Below are 13,550 nucleotides of genomic sequence, written 5' to 3' on the forward strand. Positions count from 1 at the left end.
TGCGGCTGGACGAGATATTGTTGGCACCTCTTTCCCGTCGCGCCTGGAGTCTCTCAAGGGTTGCGTTTGCTGTTGAGAGGTAGATCCCCCGTGTTGGCGCCACTGTTAGGGAGAGCTGTGGAGTTAGTCCCGGAGCTCTCTTTGGAGCCAACATCGACAACATCGACAACATCGACAACAGCGACAACATGCTTAATTTTCTTTGCAGACTTCCTTGCCTACGTCGCCGCGAACTTCCTCCATCCCCAGAGTGAAAAAATTATTCATGTAGCAGTCGACGTCGTAGGGATGGATGCCCAGTTTAGAGAAGATCTTGCGCTTGTATGTGCGCCGGAAGCTCCTTTCGAAAATGTTAATAATGATTCCCTTGTTGTTGATCCTTCCTATTCTTCCGCACCTGTGGACATACTCCGTGGGGCCTACGCGGCGAATTCGTGTGTCATGGTGTGTAATGGTGTTATTATGGTGTTACTATGGTGTTACTATTGTGTGTAAAGGCGTGTAATGGCGTGGAATGGCGTGGAATGAGTCGCCCATGTGTAAATGACCACAGATATGCGATGGCATAATGATGGCCAGATGCAATGCGTGGCTCACGCCCCGCTTTTTACAGACGCATACCTGAAGGCATATCGAAATTCACGATGGTGGTAAAGCCCATGCAGTTGATCCCACGGTAGAGCAAATTGGTCGAGAGGAACATAAAATTCACATACTTTTTCAAATTTTTGTAATCGACCAAGTCATTCTTAAAAAAGTTGGCGTAGTTAATATCCTTGAATACTTTTTTTCTTTTTTTGTTTTTCTCTGCGAAGATTGTCTGAATGTCTACGTCAAACCGGTTTCGGAAGAGGCTCCACAGGTCCATCACGCGTTTCTGTGGGGGAGGAAGGGGCCAATTGGTGAAGCGGTGTGTTGGGCCAATCACCAGGTATGTACATGGCTTATGGCTATCTCCGCACGGTGACACATCAACTGTGTAATTGCCCCGACGATAACATGGTTCGGTGCAAAGGAACTCCATCGCAGAAGAACGGGGACTGCCCTCTCCACAAATATACGTAGAAAGGTATGTAGAACATGGTATGTAGAACGGTATGTAGAACATGGTATGTAGAAGGGTATGTAGAACGGTACGCAGAAAGGTACATGAGTTGTTCAGCCTTACCTTGGTATTGCAAAACACCAACACGTTCTTCCTCAGGGGGTTCGAAAACAGTACATTCAGGAAGTTCATTGTGGCACTGTTGCTCCATTCTCGATTTCTCCTATCATACGTATAATTTAGGTGAATCAGATTTTCGGGAATCTTACCGAACTCCTTTAGATTGAACAATCCGTTTAGCATATTTTGTTCCATTTTACGGTCAATGGGGGGACTATTTTTCTGTACGAAACTTTTTCCACTTGAATATCCTTCCACAGGTCTTTCCTTTTCCACCGTTTCTCCTCCCTCCAAAGGAAGTACTTCCCCCATGGGTTCTTTCTTTCCCACCAAATCAGTCCCCCCATGGAGGTGGCGCAAAAAGTTCGTCGTAATAATATGCCTCGTGAAGGTAAGGTATGAATACACCGCGGGAGTTGCACTACAGCAAATAACGTTGGTGAGGGAAGTCCACGGAAGGTGCAGAGAACCCCTGCCGATCTGATCCCTCTTTCTACTACTATATACGCTTCTTAATATTTTAGAAAAAAATTTATTCTCCACCTGAGGTTTGTCTGTCTTTGTCTCTTCACTACTCTTGCCTCCATAGGAATTAAAAAAAAAATCATACTCATCAAGAATGATGGTTGAAATATTTTCAAGGTTAATAATTTTCCTTTCGTTGATTAACCTTTCTAACCTGCCTGGTGTTCCTACGTAGATGTTGACGTGGTCGATGTTCTCTTCTCCAATTTCGGGTGAAGGTCCCTCCGACAGGTCACCCTTCGACAGGTCACCCTCCGACAGATCCCCCTCCGACAGATCCCCCTCCGACAGATCCCCCTCGGGTGGGATTTCCCCTATCAAGTGCACCTTAGGCCGCTTCAATCCCTTCAACTGATATTTAATGTTATTCCCCCCGATTAGTAGATGCACATTTATATTTTTTTTTTTTTTTAAATTCACATTTAAGCGTTCCAATATGGCCTTTCTTTGTGGGTCTACATTGGGCAAGTGGGACCACACGAGGGAGTCATTCAGCTCGAAGAACTTGGACTTGAAGGACTTGAAAAACGAATCAATTAAATCTTTACACAAGTGATATATCTGCACGGCTAACTCTTTGTTGTACGTAATAATGAGGATATCCTTTTTGGGATGCTTATCCGAGAGGGTTTCTTTTTTTCTCACTGTGTGTTCGTTACAGTGGGGTTGTTTCACCTCTCCGGGGGTGTTCATCCTGGTTAAGGTGTTCATCATTGCCTCTACGTTACTCCTGTTTTGGGTGATAAAATGCTTCTGTTCTTGCTTCACGTTGGAGCAGAGGAAGGAAGTCACGTTGGCATTAATTTCCTTCCTTACGTAGAAGGTTTTCCCGTCTTCGGGAATGCTCGCATAAGATGTTGTTGTTGCGCAGGAATCTGACATTCCATTTGATGTTACTTCAGAATTATCAGCAAGAAGTAAGGGTTCCCCCTCTTTTGTCGCTTCCACCCAAGGAGAGGTGACACCAAAACACACATTCGTAATGTGCTGGAAGAGCGGAAGAACGTACATGAGCGTCTTTCCCGTCCCCGTGGGGCAATGGAGGAAGAAGGTTCGAATGAGTTTTCCACTCCTCTCGTTATATTTGTTCACGTAAATTATGCGTTCAACAGGGGGGTAGGCGCTTTTGCGGGTGTCTCCACGGGGGGTGATCGAATCGCTTGTTCGGTCATTTTGTTCCTTCGCTAGCCCAGTTGTTTTGTCATTTTGTTCCTTCGCTAGCCCAGTTGTTTGGTCATTTTGTTCCTTCGCTAGCCCAGTTGTTTTGCCATTTTGTTCCTTCGCTCTCCCAGTTGTTTTGTCATTTTGTTCCTTTGCTAGCCCAGTTGTTTGGTCATTTTGTTCCTTCGTTCGCCCAGTTGTTTGGTCAGTTTCTTTAGTTGATTGGATTGACGGGGTTCCCTCCGGAGACGCATCTCGCAAGTTGCTTATCCCTCCCACTGTGGTAATATCCCCTGAGCAATTCTTCCAGTCGCTATAGCCATTATTCATGAAATAAATAAGTAGCGGGATGAACTTGGCCTGATACTCCGTCGGTTTTTCAATGCCATTATATTTTAAGTAGACCTTCAGGAAGTTATCATAAATTCCTAGGTCTGCAAATGTGTGGTACTCTTCCTTCGATTCCTTTATCGTTACTTCCTCCGCTTTCTTCGTGTCGCACTCCTTTCCCCCTCTATTTGCATTCAAATCGATGATGCCGCTAAATTTGGCTAATCGATTACGCACCTCATCGCTAAGAGTGCAGTTTTCGTAATCGATGTGAATTCTTCTTCTAAAGGGGTCTATACTTTTCCCGATTTTAATAAGAGCTTTCATTTTTTTTATGTTGTCTCCATCGACTTCACCGCTGTCGATACTTTCGTCTTTTCGCTTTTCCTTATCAGTGTCTTCTTCCTGGGAGTAGTTTTTTGCCTTTCCTTGACTCAACTTAATCTTGTTCCTTCTGTCCAAAGATTTCTTTTCCACCTTTCTGTGTGTGTCCTCTTTGTGGATTTTTCCTTCTCCATACAGTGATGAATGTAATCCCACCTTCTGTTTCTCCTTCTTCTCCTTTTCTCTCCTCTTATCCAAATTTTTAGTTTTTCCCTCACCTGCGTCATCGCTAATGTCGTCCACATATTTGCGTACACCCCCGTTCATCTGAACAACATCTGCACTGGAATAATTCCCTCTAGATCCTCTCCTTTCCTTCGTCTTTCGTGTTCTGCTTGTCCCTTCTGCAGACCTACTTACCGCTAGGACCTTCCGTAGTATTTCGTTGCCCTGCATTCCACTTTTCAAGTTTTCATTTTGCCTGCACAGTTCATATTTTCTCGTTTTTTTATTTAGCCTTTCGATGGACTCATTTAGGTCATTTTGGAACATGTCCAGGATTTTCTGCTCTTTATGAGACAGGTTTCGTCTTTTGCGCTTTGTTCTCCTTCCACGGCGGTTTCGTTCCCCACTCAGGGTCGCTTCATTTGCTTTTCTCACATTTGGTGAATCCCCTCTCGTATCATTGTCCAGGTCTGTTCCCCTGTCGACCTCCTCATCACTATCCCCATTGTTGATTCTTTTGTTCCGCTTCTTCCCCTTTTTTAAATTTCGTTCATAAACATTTTTCCTCCTTAACTTACCTTTCAACTGTTTCTCCTTCTCCGCTTTGACTTCCTCCTTCGTATATATTTTTTTTCTCCTCCCTTTTAGAATGCTTGGCGCACGATAGGTGTGGTTATGTCTATCGTACTTCTTCACGGAGTGTTTCTTAATAGGCGTAGATTCTCCCTTCGGCTTAGTGTCTTGCCTATGGTCACTAGAGATTCCATTTCTGCGTTTGTCTCGTCTTACCCCCTTTCGACTCTCCTCCTCATGATGCCCACCTCTTTCTCGGATTACATAAGTTGCCTTTTTTCTGTACAGTTGTTGAATTTTACTTTTTGCTATTTGAAAAGGGTGGGTTCTTATGAACGTGGGGGCACATGTGCCCCTTGCACGGGTTCTACCACGGGGGGTGGTTATCACAGAGGAGGTCAAAATGAATGCAATTAACAGAAGGTGGGGGATCATTTAACAGTTCGGACATTCCGCACAAGCGGGTGGGGGTAGGTACACACTTGGCGGATGCCTCCGTAGTCACTACTCTCCCCGCGTTTTTTCCTTTCTGTGCTTATCCAACCTGCGAGCATAGCGATGTAGGAGGTGTAACACCTGATTGCTGTCTCTCCCCTTTAAGAGGAGTAACCCTAGGGGGGTAGTGGGGGGGGTGTAGCAGCGTCGGTAGAGCGCGTTCGAACATGGAAGAACGAGGCGGACGCACAAGGAGTCAATCCTACAGTGAACGAAAAAAGAGGAGTTCTACGTGGAGAAAGAGAGAGAAAAAAAAAAAGTTCATTCCCACTACAGGGAAAAGTATCTTAACAAAAAAAAAAAAAAAAAAAAAAAAAAAAAAAAAAAAAGCATAGGCACATGTTATATTTACCCCATGTGCAGGCGAAACGACCTGATTTTTGTTTTCCGACGTGAATGCGTAAAATGGATAATGGAGTAGCCTCGGAGCATAAAACGAAAAAAACGAAGGGGAAGAAAAATATCGAAAGGTTCCGTTGCACTTCCTTCGCTGCATTGGCCTATACCAGAGCTCCAGAGGAGCTTACAGCGGGATGCACATAATCTGCATGGCGTGCTAGGCGCGTATCGATATGGCTGAGTAGTTAACCATGATGTTGGGTTAGCATCAAGTTTCCGTCATTTTTGAAAATGGTAGGAGTGTTGCTATGGTTGGGAGAAGGCGGAAGGAACTACCATAACGATAGTGCTCGTAATGATGTAGCAAATAATATATAGCAACAGGGGGGGGGATTAATCAACCTATGTACACCACGCTGACGCTTACCAACGACCCTTCACACCAATGATTGGAAGAGCCCTGTGTGTTTTCTCCCTAAGAAGTGGCTGGACACGAGGAGGCAGTGCTGATTCAGGCGACATTTGTATCTGTATTTTATTTGTAGAAATTCAAAATAAGTTAGCAAAAAAATAACCATACTGAGATCGACATGAAATGCTAAAGAAAGAACATCCCTCAGATTTTGCACTTGCAGGAAACAGGAAAGGAATTGTAATGGCTGCTCTATGGACACATCCTTAACGATACTTCCAGAGAATTGGACTCTTAACTTTTCTTCATTGGTTCCACTGCTTCGATACGTTTGGTTGATCCTCTCTTTAACGATGCGTAGGTTTCCTATTGCTCGACTTATCTGTAAAAGTCGCATTCGAGAGAGGTAAAAATATATATGTATACATATATAATAAAAAAAAAAAAATTGAAATAAAAACATTACATGTGATGACTTGGCCTAACATAACGACTACATGAACATACGTCCACGTCATCACGCAGTTTCTCCTATTCGTTTGGAATTTTTTCTGTACCTTTGGAATGTCAATGAGGAAAAAATTGCAGATAATATTTAGGGCGAGCCTCTTAATCTGTTCGTCCACTCCTTCGCCCAGGCACTTCAGGCAAAAATGGGTAACAAAGGGGTGAATGTGTTCGAAACATCTTTCCTCCTTCGACACGTTCACCAAGAGTTGCATAGCATTCAGGAGGAACCTGTGTGCGTGTGGGTTTGGGGGGGGATACAGAGAAAATTTGTATGTGGAGGTCGTAGTCACATCAACATGGTTAACCACTTATTTACATACACACACACTGTACATATGTAGGAATTTCCACCCCGGGGTTGGACTCACCTGTACTCGAAGCTCTGCTTGGACATCTCCCTTCCCATTTCGAGCTTCTCCATTTTGCGGAAAAGCTCCGGTATTATGTCGCTAAGGATGCTAACAAAGAGGGGGACAAAAAAAAAAAAATAATAATAAAAAAAAAAATATGGCATAAAAATCGCCTGAACAGGTCAGGCAAAAAGGGAAAAAAGTGGAGATATTCCCGTTTCTTTTCCATGCACGAATGATGGTGCTTGTGTGAACGCTTCTCCATCGGCAGGGGTGTTGACGGGATATCCATCTAGGCAACGAAGTTGTGTCTACCAACTTCAGATATGTGCAGGGATGCACCACCTTCTGTTTTTTCTTTTTTCTACTTACAGATTTGGAGAGAATTTATCATCAATCGTTGCCATGTAATTAATTATGTTCAAAAGGACTATGTCGTTCATGTACTCGTTTTTTCTGAAGTTGATTTTTACGTATCCCCATAACTGGAAAGGGGGTGAAAAGGAAATTATGAAAGATACAATGGTGACGGTGTAAATGTTCTCTATGCCATTTCCTCACCCTCCTCCTCGTAATGTGGTGCAAAATTGCACAGTTTTTTTTTTTTTTTTTTTTTTTTTTTCTGTGGTGAATTACTTGGTATATCTTTGGGTACAGCTCATACAGTCTCGTTGAAAAAATGAAGAGGCATGGAAGAACACAAAGGTGGGCACTGAATCTGACGTACACGCTGTAAATGTATGTAGGTGTGGAGAAACATACATATGAATGAGTGACTGTGTATGACATGGCGAGTTAGAACCGCAACTCTGTAATAAACCCCGTTGGTGGGCTGCTCTCCGTTTGCATTTTCCTCAACTTACTCCTCATGGCAAAGGAACTTCTTTGCAAAGTGGAAAATATGCTCTGCCGTGTGTCTGATATCGGGGTAATGAACCTCTTGGTGGTACTTCCTTACCCTTATGTAGTTATTGTCTTTAATATCCTTTGTAGAACCCTTGTCAGGCTTTCTTGGTGCAATGTTGTTTCTCCCCTCTTCTTCGTCATACAAGTCGTAGAAATCATCGTCCACAAGGATATTGACAAGCCTCTCACATGGAATGTTTTCCCTTGCCTTGTTCACAATACTTTTCATGTCTTCTTCTATTTTCTTAAAGATATCCGTCTTGGTGTTGTCGTTGTTTACTGAGTCTAGATGGATCACATTGAGGATGTCTCCATGAAATTTGAATAAAAGTGAGTTGCGTAAAAATAGTTTTTTTTTTTTTTTTTCCTCAGTGTATCTGTGGAGTATGCTCCAGGGGGTCCCTTTGCCGGGCGAGGAACGGAGCGGTACGTTTGGGTGACCATGTCGATCAACGCTCCGATCAACGATCTGATCAACCGACTGACCAACGCTCCGATCAACGCTCTGATCAACGCTCTGATCAACGCTCTGATCAACGCTCGGATCATCGCTATATTCATTGCTATGTTCATCATTTACGCCACTCTTCCCAACTGTCTCCTTCAGACGACTAAAATTCACGTACGTATCTCCGTGCAGGAGCTGATTCTTCACCTGCGCCACGTAGTTCCCCTTCACACACATTTCCATTCTCTTCCGACTGATATACTCATAAAACAAGTAAAGGATATAATTAAAAATAGTCAACATGAGCACCACCAGTTCGTCCTTCCTCTGCCGATCGAAAAGAAGACACTGCATCCTCCTTGAATACTTGATAATGTACACAGAAATATCTTTGAACAAATAAAAATGGTAATATTGGTGCGTTACCAGGAACTGTATCAGCGTGGATATTTTTCTTAAACTCTGGAATGAATCCATGTTTATTATTTTTTTGTATATGTAGGCTGATATAGATTCGTTGTTCTCCTTTAGGATGTCCTTCATGCGGTCCATCTGGGGGGGGACGCACAGAACGCCACTTGTTCCTTTCTGTGCGGAGATCGAAAGGCCATTTCGTGCCTCTACTTCCCTACGCATCCTCAAATAGCGACACAGGTGGACATTCTGTATTGTGTATTCGGCTAGATGCTTCACATATGAACAAGGGTTATTCACATTTAACAAGAAAAAAAAAAAAAATTTAGAGAAATATTTTTCCATCAAATCTTCATACCCACACAGGGATGACACACAGAAACATTTGTTCATGCATATTAGTAGGAGTGAAAGGTAGTATTGGCTCAGATTGGTCTCACTCGCCGCGTCAGTATGGTGGGCCTTTCTCACCCTCTTGGATATCAAGAACAAGAATACCTTCTCCATGCTCATCCTCAAGTTAGGGATCCACCCAGACAACTTCATTTGAAGGGCTAAATAGAAGTAGCTTTTGTAAAGGTTAGCATATTCTTCCAGGACATCCTTGACCAGATCATTCTGGAGGGCCCATTTACAAACCAGTTGGTTGTTTGTGAATTTCCTGTGAGATATAACTGGGGTTGTCTCCCTTTCATTTTCTCCTTCCAAATGAACTCTCTTATGTGTGCAGAGCATGACAATCAGGGCGTCCATATAAAAGTTGATAAAGTGAAGACACTTGCATTTTCGCTTAAGTGGGGGTTCCTCTTTTTCCCTGTACGAATCACCCGTGGAGATCAAATCTCTTGTAGTTTCTGTTTTGGATGTGTTACATATTCCATCCTCTGAGTTTCTTCCTTTGGCCCAATCGATAGAGTTTGTGAAGCGATGGATATCCTTCCACCACTTGTTCGTTAAAACGAGTTCTTCACTTTTCGTCCCCTTTCCAGTGTCCTCTCTGGCGTTGTCCCAAGTGATGAACATGATTTCATTCAGGTGGTTTTCCAGTTCACCTTCGCTCGTGAGGAGGAAGAAGAGAATGCTCACCTCTCCGAGGAGCCTGCGGTTGCGTGATTAGTAAAGGAAGGGTTGCATATATATAAAGAAGTGGTAATCGAATATAAAGAAGTGGTAATCGAATATAAAGAAGTGGTAATCGAATATAAAGAAGTGACGATAGCATAAAGACGTGCATAACTGGAGAAACTCCACAAACACAGACCGAGGAGAACTCCATTGCGCTCTATCTCCCGGCTGAGCAAGACTCACCCCGCGGGTTGCAACTTCAAACCATCCTTGATTTTTCGAAAATGGGAAAATCGCGCTTGAGGCAAAGTTAAAGTATCACCTGAGCAATAGCTTGCCCGATGATCTATCTGTTCGAACATATTTAGAGAGTATAACGAATTGTCGTCGCTGAGGATGGAGGAGGAATCGCACTGGGGGTTGTAAGTCCCCCTATTCACACAAGCCACATTGCAAGTCTCGTACAGAGAGAGAAAATCTTTTACAGAAAAGCGTTCCCTCACAATTGGCACTTCATCTATGTGGCTATTAAAAAAATGGAAATACAGATAGCCCCTCAGAAACCGAAGAAGGTATACTTGGTCTTGCCTTCTTAACATAAAAATGTTGTAGAGATGCTTAAAGTAGTAGGTACCGATATTTTGATTTAACTGTTCCAGGGTAGAATTGGCTTCGGGGTTGAGGTAGATAAGAGGGTGCTCATCTATCTGCACGGACTTGATGAGGTTAGTGAAAATGGCGTGGAGATCGTCCTGCAAGGTAGGCTGTAGGGGGATACACGGTTCACCGTGTTGGTTGGCTCGTGGAGCATCACCTGAACCGTTACCTAGACCGTTACCTGGACCGTTACCTGGACCGTTACCTAGACCGTTACCTGGACCGTTACCTGGACCGTTACCTGGACCGTTACCTGGACCGTTACCTGGACCGTTACCTGAGTTGCTGGTATCATCTACCCCCTGCCGCGCTGCACCCAACAGATGGGCGCTTAACTTGTGAACATCGAAAAGTTTGGCGAAGCGTCTACTCCCCAGGAGGAGCTCTAACCGAGCTGCAAAGGAAACGCCCCCTTCAGAAAAAAGTTCAGATAGAAGGACAAAGTATCCCATGAGAACCAAATTCTTGTGAAGGATATGGCAATACTTGATTATGATTCTGCACAGATCGGAAATATCTCCGATAATTTCGTCATCATAGTTTGTGAGAACGTAATAGCAGATGAAGTAGACATTCTCCATGATGGTTTTGTCTTCGCTTGATTTGTCTATGGGTGTGTTGTACGGTGGGATGTGTATCCCTTGCTTACTGAAGGCAAAATTGTTTTGTCCAACATATGGGGAGAAAGACCACCTTCTGGACGAGGTTCCGAAACTTTGCAAAGAGGAGAGATATTCCTCTTCACCTTGCCATGTGGGCGAACTACCCCCTTTGGAGTTCCCTCCCAAGTGTGTTTCCCTGAATTTCACCTGACCGTTCAGGCAGAAAAGTAAAATTTTGTCCACACACATGGCAAAGATTTTTACGATCAATTTTTGAATATCCTTCGCATGGCAAGTTCGATAAAGGAGGAAGAGATTTAAGCTGATGGCTCCAAAACATTTTTTCAAAATCAGGGCATTCTTGTTAATCTTCTTCAGGATGATAAATAGTAACTTGATATTTTTTAATTTAATTTTTTTTTTTTTTTGTATTATATTTTGCAAAACTGTTTGGATGACCTTCATGAGGCAGAAGAATGTGTCGAGTTCTTTTTTCTTTTCCTCCGATGTGTCGTGTCCATATGGATGATGTGGAGAATTTCCTATTGCCTGTTGTGCATTGGCTATGTCCCCTTCGTCCAGGTGTTGGAACATATCATGCGGGTAAATTCGAAGAAACAGGTTCTTGGCATATTTCAGCACTGTTATGAGGAAGGGCTCGCTACAAATCTCCGTTTCTTTGAAATCGATTGTAAGCAACATGGAAAGATTATTCAGGTTCGTGAAGAAAATTTCTCTGTCTTCTATGTCAATTTTCGTGAAGCAGGCAGAGAGCGTCTTTACATAGTACTCTATGGTTAAGCGGCACTTCTCACTGCTACACATATCGTACCCTCTTAAGTAGTCACTGAGGAAGGGGGGGGTTCCCAAGATAGCGTTATTCAGAGAATGATCATCAACAAAGGAGCTACCTTCCCTCCTTCTTAAAAGGTAAAGAGCTACCCTTGCCTTGTTACATATGATGGAAGCTATCCTGGTGAATACATTTTCTGATACGTCGAAAAGATTCATATAGCAAGTTATTTTGTTTTCTCTAATTAGGTTGTGTATTTTTTTTACTATTGCGAGATCCATTTGTATACTGCGACTCCTGGTGAGAGATATCAGGCAGTTAACCGCCTGGTATTCGTGTCGCGACTCCATTGTGTGGGTGTGTCGGTGGGCGGCGTCTTCGGGGGTGGATCTACACTCTGGGGTGCCCCGTGCACCTGCACACTTGCGATGGGCATGGTGACATCGATAGTGATATCGATAGCGACAACGGTGAAGTTGTATTATTTTATTTTATTTATTTTATTTATTTATTTTTTTTCTTATCTCTCCAAACATACGCGATAGTGTCGTGCGGGGGTCACGTGGGGGTTACGTTTATGCCGCGCGAGGAGTCCCTCATTTGTGTAAAACATTTCCCCCCTTTGAGAGAAATGCGTATAGCTGTGCCCCTTGGCGGTGCAGAGAGTTTCCTCTTGCTCCCGCGTTTAGCGTTCTCGGTAAGGGGGAAGAATGCCGCAACTTATACAAAGTGGCATAGTGAATGTCACAATGGTGCAGTTTCACAAGAGGTGGGGCGATGTTCCTACGAAGCGGTGTACACCTGAGGCAGCTTTCGCGCGGAACAGAAGCGGCTTAAACATGCGTGGCAGTTTGAACAAGAGGAGAAATAACCTTCTTTAGGGATACGCCAGTGAAGCAGTGCGATAAGGCTATTCAGCGGAGGTCACCTTGTGGTAGGGAAACACCACACCTTTGTGTACACGTACCCCTGTAGGGCATAAAGGAGAAACTTCCTTCGCAAGTACACACTTTATCCTACACATCCCTCAATAGCTGAGATGATCGGTAACCGAGAACGCATTATTTTGTAAGTCACAAGTTTTGTGCAACCAGAACGATGATATGGAGTGAGCTATTGTTGGAGGAAAGGGTGAGCCACTTTTTTTTTTTTTTTTTTTTTTTTTTTTTTTTTTTGTAAAAAGGGAACTACAGGCACGTGTTTGCCCTGCTGTGCAGGACAATGTGGTGGGGTCTACTTGATGAAAGATGCGATCATTGGGTTGGTAGACTCCCATGAAGGTACGTAACATTTTCACTTGCTGTAATGATAGCAGGTGTTCGTACAGGTGGATGGGGATTTACTTTTTGATAATTCTTTTCCACCAGGTAACTCTTTCCTCCACCCTTTGCACTTTTGGCGAGTATCCTTGGTGGACCACTTGGGTGCTACAAAGAGGTGCCATTTTTCTGTATAGAAAATAAGGACAGCCCCATGTCTACGTGGGCATTCTTTGCAGTCTTGATTTTCTTCATCTGGTTAAATAAAAAATAAAACAACGCAATACAGCATGTATATATTTGTGCTAATTTTTTTTTTTTTTTCTTTTTTTTTCCCATGAGATACTTTCCCCCCTTTTTAATTTTCCCGTGGAGGAAAATAACCTCATGCAAAAAAAAAAATTTTCTTTTAAGCAGGAAGATAAGGAAAAAAGGTCCTGTGTTTTTTCTTCCTTTTTAAGTGTTACTTATTTCTGCTTAATGTTCTATATAATGCATGATGATTAATCTTTTCGTGAGTAGCTTTTTTTTTTTTTTTTTTTTTTTTTTTTTTTTCTTTTTTGCAAAGTGCTGCAAGTGTGGGGAGGATATGTTAATGTGGTTCCCTTCCGGGCGCATAAAATGAGGGGCGTCCTATAACTATAAAAGAGTCATAGGAATAAGCGCGGCACTTTCTTCTTATGCAATTATTTTATTTATTTTATTTTATTTTTTTTTTTTCCCTTTCATATGTGAGGATGCAAGAAAGAATTAAAGATTATTTCACATTTGTAATGTTGCTATTTTGGCATTCTTCCGAAAGGTAAAAAAAAAAAAAAAAAAAAAAAAAAAAATCCTCGGTGGGCTTGAAAAAATGCCCAAGAACTTTTGCTTCCCCAAGCTCTGCTATTTTTCTGGTTTCTAATTTCTTTTTATCAATTTGCCTTTTTTTCTGCAATTTTTTTTTATCTTTTTTTTCTTTTTTTTTTTTTTTTTTTCATTCCTATTTTCTTCTGAC

The 13,550-nt window shown here is 42.7% G+C and overlaps 2 protein-coding genes across 2 annotated transcripts; both read right to left on the reverse strand.

The window, feature by feature from the left end:
• Window positions 1–192: 192 nt before the first annotated feature.
• On the reverse strand, window positions 193–4,738 carry PKNH_0209900 (ATP-dependent DNA/RNA helicase PSH1, putative; the record flags this gene model as incomplete). Its single annotated transcript, XM_002257735.1, has 3 exons — window positions 193–419; window positions 622–877; window positions 1,169–4,738. 3 exons carry the CDS (start codon window positions 4,736–4,738, stop codon window positions 193–195), a joined length of 4,053 nt encoding a protein of 1,350 aa, XP_002257771.1.
• An 836-nt stretch (window positions 4,739–5,574) lies between these two features.
• PKNH_0210000 (conserved Plasmodium protein, unknown function) lies at window positions 5,575–11,644 on the reverse strand (the record flags this gene model as incomplete). The annotated part of the gene is made up of 7 exons (XM_002257736.1): window positions 5,575–5,931; window positions 6,107–6,287; window positions 6,428–6,517; window positions 6,782–6,894; window positions 7,046–7,139; window positions 7,273–9,276; window positions 9,486–11,644. The coding sequence occupies 7 exons, from the start codon at window positions 11,642–11,644 to the stop codon at window positions 5,575–5,577; spliced, it is 4,998 nt and encodes a 1,665-aa protein (XP_002257772.1).
• Window positions 11,645–13,550: the final 1,906 nt, after the last annotated feature.

Source organism: Plasmodium knowlesi, assembly GCF_000006355.2.
Source record: "Plasmodium knowlesi strain H genome assembly, chromosome: 2".
Lineage (NCBI taxonomy): Eukaryota > Apicomplexa > Aconoidasida > Haemosporida > Plasmodiidae > Plasmodium > Plasmodium knowlesi.